Source organism: Equus quagga, chromosome 13 (genome assembly GCF_021613505.1).
Source record: "Equus quagga isolate Etosha38 chromosome 13, UCLA_HA_Equagga_1.0, whole genome shotgun sequence".
NCBI lineage: Eukaryota > Metazoa > Chordata > Mammalia > Perissodactyla > Equidae > Equus > Equus quagga.
The window spans coordinates 67,093,046-67,112,966 of NC_060279.1; the positions used below are offsets into that span (position 1 = coordinate 67,093,046).

Here is a 19,921-nt window from a genome sequence, read left to right on the forward strand (position 1 = left end):
GCTGACGGGCTAGCAGTGCTACCTCCCCATACCCCAAAGACTCTCCAGAGCCCACCTAAGATGTCTGCTGCAGATAGATTCCCCTGGTTACCCATGTGCCTTTAAATAGGGACGACATATACTGACTTTGTCCCCAAGTTCAGGTTAGTGTCTAGGTTCTTACTTACTGATCCTTCCTAGTAGTCATATGGCAAACAATCATTTCTGGAGCTGTAGAAGTAAAGGGGGCATTGTTAAGAGACTACCCAACTGGAATTCATGCCCAATCCTTTACTCTAAGACCTCAAAGTAGAATGAAGCTAAAACAAACAGGAGAAATCAGCCGCCTTCCTCAATATGCAATGGGACAGGGTGTGGGGGATCACATGGTTATTACTGAGCCCAAGTTTCAACTGCCTAGCATAAAAGGCTAGAGAAAGCCCAAAAAACCCATCACAGAGAGTGCCAGGAAGTCCAAGTAGATAGCTGGAAGGAAGGAGGATATTCAGTTCTTCCTGCTCCAACGCAGGCTCAAATCTCCCATCTAAATTCTCATCCCCAGGGGCTGGCCCCGTGGCCGAGTGGTTAAGTTCGCGCGCTCCGCTGCAGGCGGCCCAGTGTTTCATTGGTTCGAATCCTGGGCGCGGACATGGCACTGCTCATCAAACCATGCTGAGGCAGCGTCCCACATGCCACAACTAGAAGGACCCACAACGAAGAATATACAACTATGTACTGGGGGGCTTTAGGGAGAAAAAGGAAAAAAATTAAAAAAAAAATATCTAGAATTAAATTCTCATCCCCAAAAAAGACACATGGACACCAGCCACTTTAAAAACTAGGTTTATATTTCTGGTTAGGTTCCAGAGGGGCAGAACTCAGGAGTTATACTATATCCAACCTGGTCCCCACCTCAGCTTGCCTCCCTCCCTCCCACAAAGATAACATTGTACAAAACTATATTTACAAGAAAACCAGTTAAAAATTAAGGGTGTGTACAAAAGTAGACAAGAAAGCCGGAAATATCAATGCAGGGAAAGCTTTGAGGATTAGTGGGGGACCACATTCCACACCAGAACCTGGGGGCAAAGTATTATGTACCAGGCAAGGAGAAACATAGCAAATCTCAATGCTAATTTTAGGGGAAACCAATCACTCCAGGGGAAGACTGGATGGGAAAGAGCTAGTAACTTTAATATTGCAAAGTCTTAATTATCCAGCCAACCTTCTTCTGCCATATGGGTTCAAAGCCAGGTGGTGGTGGAAACAAAACATAGAGTCTCTGACAAGCCCCACAGGAAAAGGAAGAGCTCAGAAGGCATAGCGGGTCCGGATGTCCTCAAGCTTCTTGGACACCTCAGGTGGGGTTCGGTCTAGTTCTTCAGAGACGTTCTTTTGTTTGTTGGGCTCCATGGAGTTGAATTGCTCACAGAGGTCTCCATCAATCACATTCTAAAACATGGAAAAATGAGAGACGAAGAAAAAGGTTAGATGCCCAAAGAAAACAGCACATGCTTGAAAGCAGCAGCTGTAAGGAAAGCTTTTTATTCTCCCTCAGACACCTGAGCCCCATTTACAGAGCCAGGAACACTATTCTAAGCTGATCCTTGGTAGCCAGAGCTCCGATTAGCAAAACTGCGTGAAGCTTTTTCTCTGTCTGTGGTCTGCCCTAGGGGAGAGGTCTCTGAACACCACTAACCATTCTTCTCCTTCATTACTGCCTCCATCAATTAACTGCCTTGATGCTCCTTCATTCACGACTGTTCTGGTTTTTAATGGAGGGAGGCCCAGAGAAAATACCAGTTAAATGGGCTGAGAATCTCCCCTTTCAACCCAGCTTTCCAACAAAGACTCACCTTAACAGGAAAGTAATAGGAACGAAAGCTGAGGTGGTCTCGCCCACAGAGAGGGGGATGCTCAGACCGTAGGTGCATTTCCACATGCTGGAAGAAGTCATGGTCCTGGAGGAAGAAACAAAGACTCGGTCACTAAAAGAAAAAAATGATTTCAACTACTAGTCTAGGGTTTCTAGAAGCACAATGAACAAATAAGCTATGAATTTTTACCACACAAACAGATATTAAATATCTCATCACTCCTCTGAGGACCATAGGTATTTATGCTACAACGAGACAGCTAAAACCTGAAAGAAAACCCCCCTGTATTTGCAGAACACAAGAGAACACCATATGTAAAGCGTGGTTTGTAAAATCGGATTCCTGATCCCACCTTCCTTAGCTGGAATGACATAAACCAAATTTAGCCAATCCTAGACTTGACTCTGCGAGGCACTAAGTGCCCCAGTCCACATCTTCCCATCATTCCTAGTCTGTGGGGTTTGGTTCCAGGGCTTTAGTCTGACTAACCCTATACCCACATCAGAAATGAACCAAACACTGTTACAGTATAAAAAACAAACGGCTTTCCCCAAGGAAAAAAATCAGGATTCCTATCTCCCCAGCCACTTCTGTCACCTTATAAAATTTCCAGAACACTCCTATTTGCAGATGGGGACAAACGGATTTGTCCTCGTAGGTAGATTTAGCACCAAGAAACCACCTTGGGAAGGCAAAGGCCAGAGCAGTCTAAGAGATTTCACCTCATGGGATGTGAATGGAACAAGGATGCCAATTCCTCCTGACAAAGTGGTATAGACAAGCGACTCTGAGCCACCGGGGATCAGAGTGGTCTTCTGTAAAGACAGCACTGTCTCCCCGACATGATAGTTCATGATCACCTCTGCCTGCAAGTAAAAAACAGACAAGTAATTACAGGAGCATGTTCTAGATTCCCCAAAGTAAGCAGTGCTTCCAAAGTGCAGATTTCACCACTTTTAAAATCCAAAAATTACTAAAATTTAAAAATACCTTAAAATGTTCTTTACATTTACTTAGATCTTAATGCCCTCATAAACATGAAGTTAGATCAACCGTGATAAATTACAACTGAAAAATCTTTTTGTTAAATTATCAAATTTGTAATAAAAAAAAAAAGAGGAAACCACAGAAAATTATAAAAAACAGCAATTGCTAGGCTTGCCCTCTAAAATCTATTTTTAAAAGGCCAGAGATGCTCTACTATAGAAGTATATCCTTACAGGAGAAAAGTAAAGCCCAGGACACACCTCTGAGAAGAGCTGGTCAGTACCAGAAAGAATCTGTGCAATCACCTTTCCCAAGGAACTCACTACGCTCCAAACAGATTTTACGCTGTTAAACTGTCTCAGAAAAATTTCTATTCTACAGTCATAAAAATGGGATGGTGACTTGGTCACCTTATGTCAAAGCCAGCGTCCATCCATGTACTATCAGCTTAGGGATTTCCATACATGGGAGAGGACTCAGCAGACATGCACACTGTGAATAATTCACTAAAAAATGTTTCCTCAGTGAAGGTCGTGGGGAATGTACTACACAAGCTGATGCCTCTCCTCTGGGGCCCCTTCCGCAATCTTACCTTCTGAGAGGCTCCATTGAGCAAGCCTCGGTCCCAGAGGGCTTTGTTTCCTGTGGGATCCTCGTCCACTTCGTCATTTGTGTTAGGTGGGAGCCTCACCTACAAGGAAGTGACATAAATCACAGGGCTGGGTCCTGCACCTACTCACCTGGGTCACCAAACAACATATTTGCCCAAAGTCCTTGCAAAGAAAGCCTAGGGGCACCGACTCCAGCAGATGTCGAAGTCCAAGACTCCTGCACCTGTCCTGGTGTCCGACAAGTAAGAAACTCAATCAACCCATGAGCAAGGGTCTAACACAGCAAGAGCAAGACCACAGAACATAAACAAAGACAGACCTGGCTTAAAAAGATAAGCCAAAATTACGGCAAAAAGTAAAAGTAATCATTATTCATTAGCTCAAACTAGACCTATCATTATTAAATCATGTTCTATGGGGAGGGGGGAGGTAAACCAGGGGAAAAATCTAAGACTGGTAAGAAGGCTTAAAGAAACCAAACTTTTCTTTTTAGAGCCAGCCTTGGCAGGACTGGATTTTATACCCATTTTTACTTTCCATATTAGAGATCGTAGTCCCCGGTCCTTGGCTTTACCACAAACTGAGCCAGACTTCCTACACATTACTGAAACCCAAGTAAACACCAACTTACCACACAAATGTTACCAAACTTGTCTGCCCCAGCCACAGTGTCATAGTCAAGGAGGCTAGCTGTAGTGACCCATCGTGGGTAGGTGTCATCAGCGAAGATGATGAGCTGGTTTTCATTACGCTTGTAGCGAACCCAGATGAAACTTTCTTGGACATCAGACACAATTACCCTATGTCCAATGGTCTGGATTCCAGAGATGTAATTGGCGATATGCTGGGAAAAAACAGGGACAGCAATGATGTGACCTTTGGGTTCAGAACCCACAGAAAGTCCAGCTTTCCCTGACTGTAACGTATATAGGGTTTGTAAAATGGCACACATCAAAGAATAGCAGTCAGCAATAAATTCCTGGAAGGTAGGAAAAAGAGCTAACTGGTTTCAACATAGTGGAAATATATGCCTAATTCTCACAGTTAAATTCCTTATAGAAGCAAGCAAGACAGAAATCTACTTCTTAGTTTGAAGAAGTCAAGAAACCCATCTACTCCTGCCTTTCTCAAGTCTCAAGGGCCTAATTCCGAGGCTGAAATTGGGGGACTACAACAAGGTCCTAATAAAGACTATGATTTTAACAGTTACTGTCCATCATCCCTCTAACGTCTCCTCCTTCCTCACTAGCTGGATCTGGAGCCCTCTGCCAGCATATTCACCTTGTTCTCACACTTTCGGAGTAATTTCTTCTTTCCCAGGTCATATACTCGCAGAAGCTTCCCCACACCAATCAACACCCTCCCCTGGAAAGGGGCAATAGCAGCAGGGACTTCTTCCACTGGAGTCTGAGAGGAAAAAAAGGTAATGCAACTATCACAATAAACAGCTATATGCTAGCCCCACCCCTCAACCCAAAATGCCTTCTATAGGCATCTGTCAGGAAGACAAACAGTGAGTGATACTCTCCCGCTTGTCAGAGAAATAAACTACACATACAACAGTCTCTACGAAAGAGGGCGTTTGGGTAAACAGGTCCCACATGCTGCATTTCACCCAGCAAATGGATCAATGCCACAAGTGAGACGTCCTGGGGCCTCAGAGCCTATGCTAATTCAATAGGCACCATTAATTAATAGTAAAGCCTTGGTATCTGAGAAGTGACTGCTGTTTATGGAGGGAAGAGAAATGAGTGCTAGTGACAAATGACATCTCAGTTATAAGGGAGATATAATGAGGTCAGCATAAAGAAGGGTCTATGAAATAACTATTTCCTAGAGGACACTCCCCTTAGGGAGAGCTGGAGGAGCCACTTCATGTGCTGTCAGTGTGGAGGAGAGAACAGGATTTTTTCTTTTAAATTGTGGTAAAATGCAGTCATGCACCACATAACAGTTTAGTCAATGACAGCCTGCATATACAATGGTGGTCCCCTAAAATTAGTACCATATAGCCTAGGTGTGTAGTAGGCTATACCATCCAGGTTTGTGTAAGTACACTCTATGATGTTCACACAATGAAGAAATCACCTAACAAAGCATTTCTCAGAAAGTATCCTCGTCAATAAATGACATGCGACTGTATACATAACATAAAATTTACAATTTTAACCAATTTTTTTTTACAGATTGGCACCTGAGCTAACAACGGTTGCCAATCCTCTTTTTTTTTTTTCCCCTCCCCAAATCCCCCCAGTACATAGTTGTACACTTTAGTTCTGAGCCCCTCTAGTTGTGGCATGTGGGATGCCGCCTCAACATGGCCTTGTGAGCGGTGCCATGCCTGCGCCCAGAATCCGAACCAGAGAAACCCTGGGCTCCCAAAGTGGAGCAAGCGAACTTAACCACTCAGCCATGGGGCCAGCCCCACAACTTTAACCATTTTTAAGTATACAATTCAGTGGCTTTAAGTACATTCACACTGTTATGCAACCATCACCACCATCTATCCCCAGAACTTTTTTTATCTTTCCAAAGGGAAACTCAGTAACCATTAAACAGTAACTCCCTAGAGATTATCAATTCTTTAAAACTGCCAAATTTTGGTCACAAATTGCTGCCTGCTTAGTAAGACCATAACAAGGGGCCAATTCAGTGTGCATCTATTTCCCCATTGTGGGTGGTTAGCATACAAGCTTCCTGTGAGACTCACAGGCACCAGAGCATCACTGGAGCATGAAAGCCCGAACATTTTCCATGTGCCACCAAGAGATGGATCAGAATCAATGAGCTAGCTCTCAAAATGGTCACCAGAAGACCTGACCCACAACTTAAGCAAAAGTGGGAGACTCTAGTAGGACTTAAGATCCAGGAGAACCACTGGCTGATTCCTACCTTGTGCAAAAACTCCAGTTTTTCCCCATTGTTCACAAGCTTGTAGGTATAGACAAAACCCCCTGCTACAGATCGAGGGTTCAGTATCAGGTCTTTGGCCACGCCCACCAGCACATACCAATCATCACCAGTGTTGGAGAATCTGCACACGGCCACACTGCATACAGACAAAGAATCAGGAGTAAGGCATTAGTCACAGCCCAGAGAATTCTCGTTCCAGCCTCCAAAACCCTAGATGTCCTGGGCTCCTTACCTAAAAGCAGCCTCATTCTGTTCCAGCTGGACAAGGTCCAGAGTGTTCCCCTGAATAGGATTCATCACTCGGATCACAGAGGCCCACTGACCATTGCCAGCCTTAGGTGCTCCAAAAATGGATTCAGGAAGGTTTTCATTGAGGAATGCTGCTGCCATCTCTGCGGCCAGCTCCCGCTCATCCTCCCCTGCTGCTTCCACCATTTCCTAAATCCAAAAAACCAATGAAGAACTGGTGTGTTCAGAGGTGGGTGCTGGATGAGAGGTGGACAAGTGCAACAACACCTCCAGGGGGAGTTTATAATATATAAAGCAGCAAAGTCTGTCAACAAAAACCAGGATTTCCCAAAACGAAGATTAAAGGGAGAGGTATATAGACAAGGAAAAGAGGGAAGGTCCCTAAAGGGGAAACCAGGTACTTCTTTTTTTAATGCCAATACAACTAACATCAGCTATGGCAAATACTTGACTAATAGTCTGAGAAACATGAAAATGAAACCACCATTTCTTTACCTAACCCACCTGATTTCCCTTGCTAAGACTACTTGTCTCCTCTCTTCCAGGCCAGATACAGTTTTACATGGTTGGGGCTATTTGTTTTTTTGCTGGGAAATGATTTCTGGAAAGGGCTGGTGTTGTAGGGAATATGAAAGTTGTCTCCTTCGGGCCCAAATCCAGGAAACAGATCACAGATTGTTTTGGAAGCTCAAGGACTGAAGAACCCTGTTCCAGAGAGAGAGTTGAATACTGAATAAAGGCAGGCCAGTGTATTAATCCTGAGTCACAAGAAAGCCTCTAAAACCAAGGACTGTGGTAAAGGGCTCTGCTTGAAGGATGTGAAAAGAGGCTGGATCTCTAAGTATAACAAAGAATACAACCAACAATTACAGAGATTTAAACTTTTCAACACAATTTCACACGAACGCCTTTTAATTGAATCTTGAAGGTCCAGTCTCATTACCTCTGCCATCTGCTGCTTCCTCTGAGCTTTTGTGGCCTCAGTGTAGGCATTGTGGTCAGTCTCAATGATGATAAGGTTGTTACTCTCAGGGTGGATGACAAATTTCCTGGGTGTGTACTGCAGTGGAAAGGCTACTTGATTGAAGACAGCACCTAGCTTCTCCAACGCCAAAATCCTATGGTAATAGGCAAGGGAGTTAATAGGCCACTCACTCAGGACCTAGAAACTGGTGTAGAAACGGTCCGTGAATGGTCACAGCAAACATATCAATCCGTAAAGTTCTAATGTTGGCATTAGGCAACATGAAACAACAGCCTTCTAATCTAGAAGATTCTGCACAGGAGACAAGGGGATCCAACAGGGCCTTCCACTTCAGCAACAGCCTACCACTGTTGATAGCAATTATGGTTTTCACCAGTGAAAACCACATTAGAAGCCTCAAAGGTATTTTTCATCACTCTAATGATAATGCGATAGTGAAAAATTAAAATTTCCTCTTATTACCAACAAACCCTGAAATAAAGAACACCAATTCCAAATTCATCATGAAGCACTGCAATTACCTGAACATACGTAGTATTAGTGCTGATGGTGTTTCATAAAATAAAGTAGATGCCCTCCTGAATGAAAATCACCTACCCTTTGGAAACCCACAACAGTGCAGAAAGAGAAGGCAAGTAGGAGACCTACAACTTTTGCCAAATGGACAGAGAGATGCGCCTAAGCCAAACTATGTGCAAAAAGAGCAGAACCCAGGTACTCTTAAAAATATAGTCACTTCATCTCTTAATGATGGAGTTTTATTTGTAGTTTAAATATTCTCTATGGATCATATACAATCTGACAGCAGACCTAAAAAACAACAATGGAAGACAGCAGAAAACCATTTCAAAAGAAGAACCAATTCAGAAACATATAAAAAAGGAGTACATGGGGCTGGCCCTGTGGCCGAGTGGTTAAGTTCGCGCGCTCCGCTGCAGGTGGCCCAGTGTTTCGTTGGTTCGAATCCTGGGCGCGGACATGGCACTGCTCATCAAGCCACGCTGAGGCGGCATCCCACATGCCACAACTAGAGGGACCCACAACGAAGAATATACAACTATGTACTGGGGTGCTTTGGGGAAAAAAAGGAAAAAAATAAAATCTTTAAAAAAAAAAGGAGTACAATATAAAACAATATTTTCTGATATATTATGATTAAGAGCATTCCCACTCCCACGGATATCCAAATAATTAACATGTTTCTTTATTCAGAGAGACATTAAATCGAGTATTTTACAAACACCTGAGTAATGAAATTAACCATTTAAAAAAAAGTTGTCATTCTGCAAGAAAAAAATTAGGATGGCATAGAGAAAACAAAAACCACAACCACTAACCCTAAAGTTTTGATTCTTCTAGTCCAAAAAAAATTAGGATGGCATAGAGAAAACAAAAACCACAACCACTAACCCTAAAGTTTTGATTCTTCTAGTCCAACTCACACACTGACCTGTTTTCATAAAGGCAGCCTACCATGCCAACAGGCAGACTCTAGGCAGAGGGAACACTTGCCCTCAGGGAGACACATAACATAGGAGGGAGCACAGATGCTCACATGCTGTATTCTTCTTTGAAAATATGAGGCTAGCCAGTGTTTGTCAAAGTGAGAGCATATACCATTGGTGATACGCAAGATTGACTTCAGGCAGTAGTTCTCATATGGACTTTTAAAAATATAATTCTTTAAAAAATAATTATCCTGGGGCCCGTCCAGTGGCACAGCGGTTAAGTGCACACGTTTTGCTTTGGCAGCCCAGGGTTCGCCGGTTCGGATCCCAGGTGCGGACATGGCACTGCTTGGCACGCCATGCTGTGGCAGGCATCCCACATATAAAGTAGAGGAAGACGGGCATGGATGTTAGCTCAGGGCCAGTCTTCCTCAGCAAAAAGAGGATTGGCAGCAGTTAGTTCAGGGCTAATCTTCCTCAAAAAAAGAAAAAAACAATAATTAGCCTTTTGTGTGCCAAAGGACACCATCAAGAAAGTGAAAAGACAACCCACAGAATGGGAGAAAATATGTGGAAATCACATCTGATAAGGAGTTGTACCAAGATCATATAAAAAACTCCTACAGTACAATAATAAAAAGACAAATCAATTGAAAAAATGGGCAAAGGGATCTGAATAGACATTACTCTAAAGAGGAGGAACAAACAGCCAATAAGCACATGAAAAGATGCTCCGCATCATTAACCTTCAAATAAAAACAAATCTGAACCACGAGGTGCCACGTTACCCTCACTAGGACAGCTAGAATCACAGTCAGATAATAACAAGTGTTGATGAGGACTGTGGAGAATACCTTGATGGTGGAATGTAAAGGGTGCAGACACTTTGGAAAGCAGTCTGACAGTTCCTCAAAAAGTCAAAGATAGAGCTACCATATGATCCAGCAATTCCACTCTTAACAGGTATATGCTGAAGAAAAATGACAATATATGCCCATACAAAAATTTGTGCATCAATGTTCATAAGCAGAGATGTGTGTGGGAAGCATTCCAGGGACAGGTGCACAGACAAAATACCATGAAGTGATGTACGGGGTATGCAGAGAGAGCAATCCCACTGGAATAGGTTTATAAAGGTGCTGAAGGTTAGAAAGAGAGAGAACAGTGACTATGAGAAGAACCTGAAAACTGTTGCAAAGAAATCTGGGAGTTCACTTAATAAACAGTGATTCATATATCAATAATTCCATCGCAAACTCCACTGTGAATAGCAAGTTATAGTTCCACTGTGAATACGCAGTAGTTATAACCAGGACACCAACAACATGGGTAGCATAAAAGGTTAAAAAAGAAAAAAAACTCCCAAAACTTGAGAAAGTCAAACTGAATAGGTTATTTTCCCTTTTGCAATATAGATAGTGCTCACTCTCCCACATTATCAGCATAAACAATAGTCTATCAACTTTCAAAATAATTTATATTGAGGTTGAAGTTCAAGATGTAACACTGCAAATGACAAGACAGAGTGAGAAAACGTTATCAGTGATCCAACGCCTGCTCTAAAACTAATCCAATGGTGTTACCCTGAAAAACAAGAATCTTACATCTCAAGGAGATTGAACAGTACTGCTAAGTATGAAAACTTGGCCCTGAAAGTCTAAATAAAAGCTAAAACTCCAAACACTGAAACTTGGCTACCAGGTACTTGACTCTTGAGTCAAATGAAGGTTTCAATTGCAACACACTAGTCCCATGGTGAAGAGCTGGTTCTTTGCCATCTCTTCATAACTTCTTCCAACACTCTGGCAAAACCACAGTCCAACCCCTTGGCAGAAAGGCTTCCCAATGGGCTTCCAACTGTGGGATTCTCTCACCTCAGGGTATTGGTGGAGATGGCCACAATGCCCTCAGGACACTGCTCAGAGGCAAAGCCAGATGCAAATTCCAAGGTCTCATAAGACAGAGGGGTGAGATGGAAACGAGATTGGTAAGAATAGCTCAACCACGAACGGCTTGACATGGCCAAGACCTGAGGGAAGAAAACATCTCCAATAAGCTTGGGAAAAACCTCAAACATGGTATACTGAGCAAACACCCCACCCCCGAATTTCAGCCTACAGAATATCCCAAGGAATTTTAGAAACCTAAAAGGCTACCTTAAGAAAAAAGATACCTAAAGAGGAGGCAGTATGTCTTAGTATTTGCTAAAAGTATGGGCTACTAGCCACATGACCTAGACTAATCACTCAATCTCTTTGAAGCTCAGTTTCCACAATGTAAAATGGGAATACTATCACAAAGCTGGATAGTTACAAGGATTAAATGCAGTAACAAGTAAAGAATTAGCACAACACCCAGCAACACTAATATTCTTAGCTACAAAGGACACAATGTTTTCTAACCTCTTTCACGTTACATGATAAACCATGATATTGATACAAGGTTCCTCAAGGGCAAGTGATTCCCTAGATGGGAACTTTCCAGCTAACTCAGTTCTTGCTCCGTCTGCCTAGCCTGAGGGCTGAAGGAATCAATATTCTAACCCCCCTATAACCAAATCATGGCACAGTGCCACTGAACCCCAGTTAAGAAGCTATGGATTAAGGGATCCAAGACTTCCCACATGAAGGAAACTAAACAAGATAGAACTAATGTCAAATTAACTATATACTGATGAATTCATGAAAGCAAAACTTACACCAAGGGGATTTTTCTCAGCTGCCGCCACTAACATCTGAACATGCCATGCCGCCTGCCCCCTTTCATTACTTACTGCCTCCTGGCCTTGCATCCGGACACGGAAGAGTTTCACAGGACGGGACCCCAGGTACCTAGTGCGGGTGTCAGACAGATCTCCAGTGACAGGGTCCAGGACAGTTCTCAGCAGCACACCATTCTAGTAAAAGGGAGAGGAGTGGGTGAAGCCTACCCATGATAGAAGCTTCCTTCTCTACTTGACATAAGTTCAGAGCAGATGGAAGGAAATGACTTGGTGGTTTAAAGAATATCCTAATAATGAGCCAGCCATTCATTCATTCTCACTAAATTACTCAAATAGTTACTGAGCACTTACTAACTGAAAAGCACCCTTATTTTTCACTGTCTATTCTTCAAAACTTTTTTGTGTATTTTAAACTCTTCTTTAAATTTTAAAATATATGCATAGTTAAAAACAACCAGGCCTATTGTGGTCTTTAAATACCATTTCTCCTAAAAAGAATAAGACTCCTAAGAGAAAAGGCCAATTCAGGTCTAGGGTAAGATGTTACAGATGTGTGTGCCAGAAAGGAAGGAAGCTTCCAAGCTAGTGGGGTCATATTAACAGGACAAAGGAGCCAACTTCAAAGGGGAACTCCTACCCCCTAAAATGAGGCAATTAGCATCCAAAAATGACTTGAAGCACCAATATATAAAGCACAATGGTTTGAAGCACAAATATATTAAAAAACTGCAAGTTCATGATATTAAAAAACAAAAAAAACTTCATCAGTGATGTGTGAAGACTGCTATGGTACCACCTCTCCTTACTTTGAATACGGTGAACAAAGGGGAAAAAATTAAGAATGTATCTTTTCCCTATATGAACTGTATTTCAAAATAGCAAAGATATGAAGAAGCAAATTTTGTCTTTACAGAAAAGTTTCAGCTAATTAAATGAAGAATGAAATAGAAAGCCATCATTTCAGAACCCCTAATCACATGATGAATCTAGGTAATTAGTATATATGGCTGTTATTAAAGTTGATGGGGAGCTTTAAAACTCTAGTCACCAAGCCAGATGTGGCTAGTGAGAATCAAGATGTGCGTTAAATATAAAATACGAAATACCAGATTTCAAAGATTTAATTTAAAAAAAGAAAGAACATAAAATATCTTAATTTTTATGTTGATTACAAATTGAAATGACATTTTAGATATAACAAGTTAAATAAAACATTGAAATTAACTTCATTTGTTCCTTTTTTTCTGGCTACTGGAAAATCTAAATTATATGTACGGCTTACATTATATTTTTAACTAACAGCATGGCCTAGGATCTACCCAGTAGTTTACAGGAAATACAGACAGAGGAACATTAAACATACAAGGAATGACTGCAAAATCCAGAAGATGGGAAATTCTACAAGACAAATGATCTGGTTTCTTAGGGAAAAAATGTCTTTTTTTAATGGGATGGAATAGTTATTACAAGAAACACAAAAAGGTCAAGCAGATGTAAACTGTGGACAGCTATATGTAGAATCCTGAGTAGAACCAAATGTAAAAACATTTTGGAAATAGAAAAAAAACAAAACAAAACTAAATAAGGAAAACTGGAACATGGATAAGGTATCAGAAGATACTAAAGAATTTAAAAAATTTAAGACCTTAAAAAATAACCCCACACATCTGCTAGAGCCATAGTATCAAGAATTTATAGATGAAATAATATATCATCTTTCATTTGCTTTAGAATACTCCAGGAAAAAGAAAACAAGAGGAATAGATAAAATAAGAATAGCAAAACATTGATAACTGTTAAAATTGGTAATGAGTATACGGTTCATTATATTAGTCTAACTTCTCTGCACATCTGAGAATTTCTAAATTAGGAAGTAAAATTTAAAAGCAACAAACACCTGGGCTAGATTATTTACATGTTTGAGTAAATAATCATTAAGGAAAATAAGTATATGGTCAAAAACCCTGACACTATCTGATCCTTAGGTTCCTGCTTTTCATGCCATGAAGAACTCAGCTGCTTTAACAACAGGGAACTCCTAAGGGTCCTTTATTGCTAATGGAGCCCATTATGAGCCGTGAGGTATCAGTTTCAAAAGCTGTATACTATGTGGGCCAGCCCAGTGGCACAGAGGTTAAGTTTGCACGTTCCACTTCGGTGGCCCGGGGTTTGCCGGTTCAGATCCCAGGTGCAGACATGGCACCACTTGTCAAGCCATGCTGTGGCAGGCGTCCCACATATAAAGTGGAGGAAGATGGGCACAGATGTTAGCTCAGGGCCAGTCTTCCTCACCAAAAAGAAGAGGATTGGCAGCAGATGTTAGCTCAGGGCTAATCTTCCTCCAAAAATTAAACAAAAAACTTTAAAAATTAGAAAAAAAAAAGCTGCATACTATGAGAACAAGTGACTCCTGAGGACCCCAACTAGTTCCAACCCAGAGCAGCGACCACAAAGCACTTTTATCAAAGACTCAATGAAAATACTTTTTCTCGACCTGATTTGTTCTAATTAGAGGTGAAAAAAGTGAACACAGGGCAGCACTTTTCATGAGGTGGGTAACTGAAACTGTAGGCACAAAAATGCCCGTATTGAACAAAGGTGCACATGAAAGGTGTGCATGAAAGGTGCGCATGAAAGGTGCACATGAAAGGTGTGCATGAAAGGTGTGCATGAAAGGTGTGCATGAAAGCTCAAGACGGCGCGACACCAAGCATGTGAGCCTCCAGATCTCTTACCTGTAGCCCAATATTCAGGTATAGGAAGCCAATAGAGCCCCTCTCACCCAGCTCATCCTGCTTCTCAGTACCACCCATTTCCACAATACACAAGGACTCGGGCTGGGCTGGGAGAGCCTGCATACTCAGAGGTTGCAAACAGTCCTAAGAGGGAAAGAGAAAAGAATAAAACATGGGAAATGACCAATTTTGGAAAAAATCTACCCAGAGAAATCCACTTCTAGGAGTAAAGAACAACTTTCTTGTGCACAGGAAAAACCTGACAGGAGTTGAGTTCTAAATGGGTAGTGGGTTACCAGTTAAACTGAACCTCAGAATAAGCTCTGGAGAGGATCATGCTTTCCTCTTTTTGTAAAAGTGGATAATGGTGAAAGTAAATAAGCAAAGGAGCACCTCTAAAAAGTCATCCATGGCCCCAGAGCCAGTACAAGTCCTTTCCTACAAACAGGCTTAGGGTTTTTTTTTTGTTTTTAACTATAAAAGGGAGCCAAGGCTTAAGCCAAAGACGCATTTACTAGTCTCAGATCAGCATCTTCAAAATGCTGAAGACTGCCGAGGCGTGCTGCTACGGCAGTCAGGATAAGCAGCAGACGTAGACTTCAGGGTCCAGTATTGTTGCTCTCAGAGACAGACATGAGGAGTGAGCCAGGTGCTCAGTTCCAACTGGAAGATCCTTGAAGTCGAGGTAATACTCACTGAGGGGTCCAGAGAGATGATTCTGACAGTGTTGTCCACCAGCCCCACAGCCAGGAAGCGAGATCTCTGCTCTCCAGGGGGCACATTGGCCAAACTCATGCAAACCACATCTGCTGACATCTCCTTCCGCTCCGTGTACTCATTCAGCTGTCCTGACTACAGGAGTAAAGACGAAGAGAGGTCACAAACCACTCCAACTCGCCCCCAAACCCTGGGCCTGGGGAAGGCAGGGGGGCTGTTAAGTTCCTTTTTGCTTCCTCTCACTCCTCTTACTATAATCAATGACCAAGTATTTCTCTACTTGAGGTCCCAAGACTGAACTCTACAGGCTAAGAGCAAGCAAAACTACTGACGAGAATCAACAGACCTCTGACGAGTACAATGCACCACAAATTTTCTAAGCCAATCTACCTCTCAGAAAATGGAAATATAATACTGTTTATCTGTTCATGAGAATACTCTGAGTAAAAGAGAATTCAAATATGGAAGTGAAAGACAAAGAAATCTCAATCATAGGTACAGTTAAACTATAGAAGTTGGCCACATCCAGAGACTTTCTGAGAGCATGACAATCACGTATACCCAACATCCTTCCACATAAAAAAGCAAAAAAAAAAAAAAAAATCTGAAATGGATTCAGATTGCAGAAATTAAACCTATGGCAAGTATTTGGTGAAAATAGAGCATGAAAGGCAGGAGAAGCAAGTGTTTTCATTGCTAAGATGGGATTTTATAACTCCGATTCGAATTAAGACATGAACTTACCCACGCCCAAGCCCCCCAAAAATGGCCAGATTGGCTTATAGACACTTTCCTTCCTCAACTCTCTTTCTTGTGAATATAATCTAGACACCTGGACTCCCATCTTTACCTCTGGACCCTACACTAAGTCCCACAGTGAATGATAAAATAACATACGGGATCCATCTCAAAATAGACCAGTTCTCCTCCTGTCAGGGCGATCACCACTTGTCGCTGGTTCACTGCACATTTCACAATTGTTTTCTTTCCGGGGGTCTTCCACTCATTGACTCGCTTGTCCGCTCGTATGTGCCGAATGCCATCAGGATACACCTAGAGCCAGTTAAAAGAAGGAAACCTGACCTTAGCAATTTGACTCATCACTCAGCATGACCTGCATATCTATCAGATCTGTCACTCCTGTCAGATCTGGAGCCACTGCATGAGGTTCCAATTGGGTCAAAGACAGCAAAGTTAACCAGCCTCAGGCAAGAGTTAATGTTTTGCAATATCTACTTCAAAGAACTTCAAAGCTCACTAATGTGAACATAGTAGCCTATACCACAAGGAGGGCAAAAAAAGGGACAAAGTAAGGTAAGTGGGTAAGCAGCTCTCTGAGAATCCTCACCTGCACCAAGGCATCATCTCCTAACAAGGAGCAGGACAATGTTGGGGTGGTGCCCAGGAACCCAGAGTCAGTCACTTCTTCCACAGTCTCTCCAATGGACAAGACAAGTGTGGCATTCACGAAAGATACAATGATGTAGGCATCAAACTCATCTGAAAAAGGAAAGAGAAGAAAGGAATTGGTTAGCTAAAAACTCATTAGTTACAAAGCCAAATGAGACACACTAAGTTTTCTCTTCAGAAACCTTGCAAGGCACTTGTTCTATGTGTCATCATCACACACACAGTCATGTGGCAAACAGAACAGGGTAATCCAAAAGATAATTGAGGGGTCATAACAGCCTACAGATATACTTTGCTTCTTTAAATGCCTAAATACATTGAGTAGATACACCCACTTCCAATACTTCTGAAAACTATATTTTCTTCAGACACTTGCTGGAAAAATGCGAGGACAAAGCAAGGGAATCAGAGACACGAGAAAATTTTGAATGCTACAATATTTATATATACTGAAGCTAGAGCTTGTTTATTTGTGGCAGATGCCAATCACAACCCACTCTTAAAAGATACTCCTTATAAAACCAAGAAATATCCCCAGCTTCTCCCAAAAAATGCTTTTGTGGGAACATAAGGCCTAACGAATAAAACAGAGATTACTTAAGCTTCCATAAGACTAAGTGATTCTATGGGTGGAAACTGAGAATCCTAAGATGTCCCAATAGGAATGATGTGAGAACACGAGATAATCAGGAAGTGGAGAGGGGGAGACTGTTTATATTGTCAGCCCTTGACCTCTTTAGTTTTTCACTATTTAAAAATACAACTATTCAGTGATCATGAGCAACCCTGTTAGGATTTGCTTTTCATTTAATGAAATGTAGCTGGATAAACAAACACTAATGAGTTTCTCAAGGAGGTCCCATAAGTTTCTCATGCAGATCCCATGGTTAAAGGCCATCCATTTCCCATAGTCCACCCTACAACATAAAACAGCTTCTGTGTGTATCTCCTACATCCAGCACAATGTTTGGCATAAGGCTTAATAAATACCAAATAAAGGCATGTTTACTTTTTAAAGCAAAGTTGAGATTTTCCAACTTTTCATTTGAATTCTCTGTATCAATTCCCCTCTTTCTGTTCCCCTCACATGGAAATCAGGTAAATAAAAGACAGAAGGACAAGTAGACAAAGTACTAAATTGGAGTGGCTACCTCACTCTTAGCAGAAGCAGCTATAGGATTGTTTGCCTGAGCTCTCGTTAGAGCTCAATGTCATAGGGCTGATCCATCCCACTCACATCAAAGACACAGTTTGGATTCTGATTGCTCCTAAAGTGGTTCAAGCTGAACTAAGATTATTCATTTATTTCAGCAGAATCAGTATTCCTTATAGAAAAAGGGACCAAGTGAAGATTTATCATTGGTGTAACCTATAGTAGTGTTCTGACCTATTAGCAGGACATAAAATTACAATCAGCATTTTTAAATAGAAATACATAGAAATAAATATAATTTATGAAATTGGCTTCACACATAGGAAGGGCAAGTACTGTTTTGCAAAACTGCTTCAGTTAATATGTGGGTACTGACTGGGTGGCTGAAACTCAAGGATCAAAGATCTTTAACAAGGAGTGTAATATAATGGCTATACCAGGAATACAGAGTAACGGTTCAATTTCCCAATCATATGGAGTAACACTGGACAAGCAGATGGTTTTAGATTATTTTGTTATAACTGTCAACATGTTATCAAATGCTTTGGGGACACCTTATAAAAATGGCTAAGACAGCACTGTTCACCATCACAAAATATGAATAAGGACATGCACTGTTCACCATCACATACTATGAACAAGGACATGACTGTCTCTGAAATAGACGTCTTAATAGCTTACAACAAAACCAAAATCAGTCTCCACACAACACCAAACTTGGAAGTTTTACTCCAGCTCTTAGTTTTTGAACTGGAAATTTCTGGTGTGTAAAAATAACAGGAATTGCTTAATTTTAACATTGTATGAATATTGTGTCCTTTCCCACGTTCTCATTACTGAAACCTAAAAACTTAAAATCTGTGCCAGAGTAAATTAAAGCCAAACAACAAAGGACTCACTAACTGGCCAGGATTTCAGTCTCTTTTGTTCAATCAAGGGAAAAGGGAGACTTCCAGAAAAGAGATCATACAACTTTTAACTACATGCAAAGAATGCGGGGAGGGTGGAAGGAGGGCTGCCTGGGTCCTTATCTTCCCTTTGACCCAATGCGCCAGACTGTTCAGATATAAAAATAAAGAGATGCTCAGTGGACTCAAATAGGGGCTTACATTTGCTGGGCAACCCAACAAGTAGTAGAGCAATGACTGATATCTCAAAGCTGCTTTACCTCACAGATTTCCTCAAAATATCCATTTCCCTGTGTATACTAAGCACACTGTAAATTATACCCTTTTCATTCTAGGCCAGGAGAACCTGTAGCAGATCAGCTGCTCAAGTCTTAGGGAGGTTACACGTTAAAAGCTGGAGTTGACAACAAAATGAAGCTTCACTCAAGGTAAATGACTATGAACTATAAATAACCACATTGCCTTTTTCCAGGGGTTTCAAGTTTCATATAAAAGAACATTAGTTCATACTTCAGTGAAGAATCTATTAGGGTATGAGAATGCATCTTTGTCTCAGTTAAATAGAACTTCTGTCTGTCTGGGCGCTGCTGAAGCAGCCCAAAGGAGAGGGAATGCTTTAGTCTTCTCTCCCCTGCCTTACTATCTGAAGCTCAACAAACAGCTCACTCCGAAGGGTAAAGTAAGCAACCATCCAGATGATTTAAGCTTCCAATATCTCATTTTCACTTAATATTCAGACTACTTGGTACTTATCTTGCCTCAGCACAGTTCTGATTATACTAAAAAAAAAGGGAGCCAGGAGGGCTTTCTCCAGGACCTGATCTCTCAGTCAGTACACCTGGAAGGTATAAACCTCCAAGGAAGAGTATGAAGCTAGTAAGGTTTTTTAGCTACAGCTTCTTTCAGCTTAGTGAAAGACAAATGAATCCTATCTTCCACGTTCTGTGGTAGAAAGTAATTGAAGCTGATTCCTGCCTCAGACCATTTCATATACAGACAGATGGGTGTGCACGTGTATAATGCACATGGATGGCTAACTGCAAAGTTACCCTCTGAGAGACGCCACGAGTGTGGCCTCAATATTTTGTGCAGGTCCCTCTCCCTGGGTAAACTCTAAGACCCCATGGTAGACCCTAGCAGTAGGTACACACCTGTGGTAATCAGCACCTTCACCAGCCACCTGTGGAAGAGAAAAAAAGGCTTGGTATTGGTAGTGTGCATCACCAA

The 19,921-nt window shown here is 41.6% G+C and overlaps 1 protein-coding gene across 1 annotated transcript in view; it reads right to left on the minus strand.

Annotated features, from left to right (window-relative positions):
• Positions 1 to 806: 806 nt before the first annotated feature.
• Positions 807 to 19,921, minus strand: part of SF3B3 (splicing factor 3b subunit 3) — a 52,513-nt gene continuing 33,398 nt past the window's right edge. Inside the window, exons 12-26 of the mRNA XM_046681750.1 lie at positions 16,572 to 16,723; positions 16,121 to 16,276; positions 15,203 to 15,358; positions 14,507 to 14,650; positions 11,823 to 11,945; positions 10,924 to 11,078; positions 7,560 to 7,734; positions 6,600 to 6,805; positions 6,347 to 6,503; positions 4,736 to 4,861; positions 4,086 to 4,298; positions 3,436 to 3,534; positions 2,579 to 2,722; positions 1,836 to 1,940; positions 807 to 1,431 (exon numbers count right to left, since the gene is read on the minus strand). Coding sequence (XP_046537706.1) covers positions 1,291 to 1,431; positions 1,836 to 1,940; positions 2,579 to 2,722; positions 3,436 to 3,534; positions 4,086 to 4,298; positions 4,736 to 4,861; positions 6,347 to 6,503; positions 6,600 to 6,805; positions 7,560 to 7,734; positions 10,924 to 11,078; positions 11,823 to 11,945; positions 14,507 to 14,650; positions 15,203 to 15,358; positions 16,121 to 16,276; positions 16,572 to 16,723 — 2,252 coding nt within the window. The 3' untranslated portion in view covers positions 807 to 1,290. The remainder of the gene's footprint in view (positions 1,432 to 1,835; positions 1,941 to 2,578; positions 2,723 to 3,435; positions 3,535 to 4,085; positions 4,299 to 4,735; positions 4,862 to 6,346; positions 6,504 to 6,599; positions 6,806 to 7,559; positions 7,735 to 10,923; positions 11,079 to 11,822; positions 11,946 to 14,506; positions 14,651 to 15,202; positions 15,359 to 16,120; positions 16,277 to 16,571; positions 16,724 to 19,921) is intronic.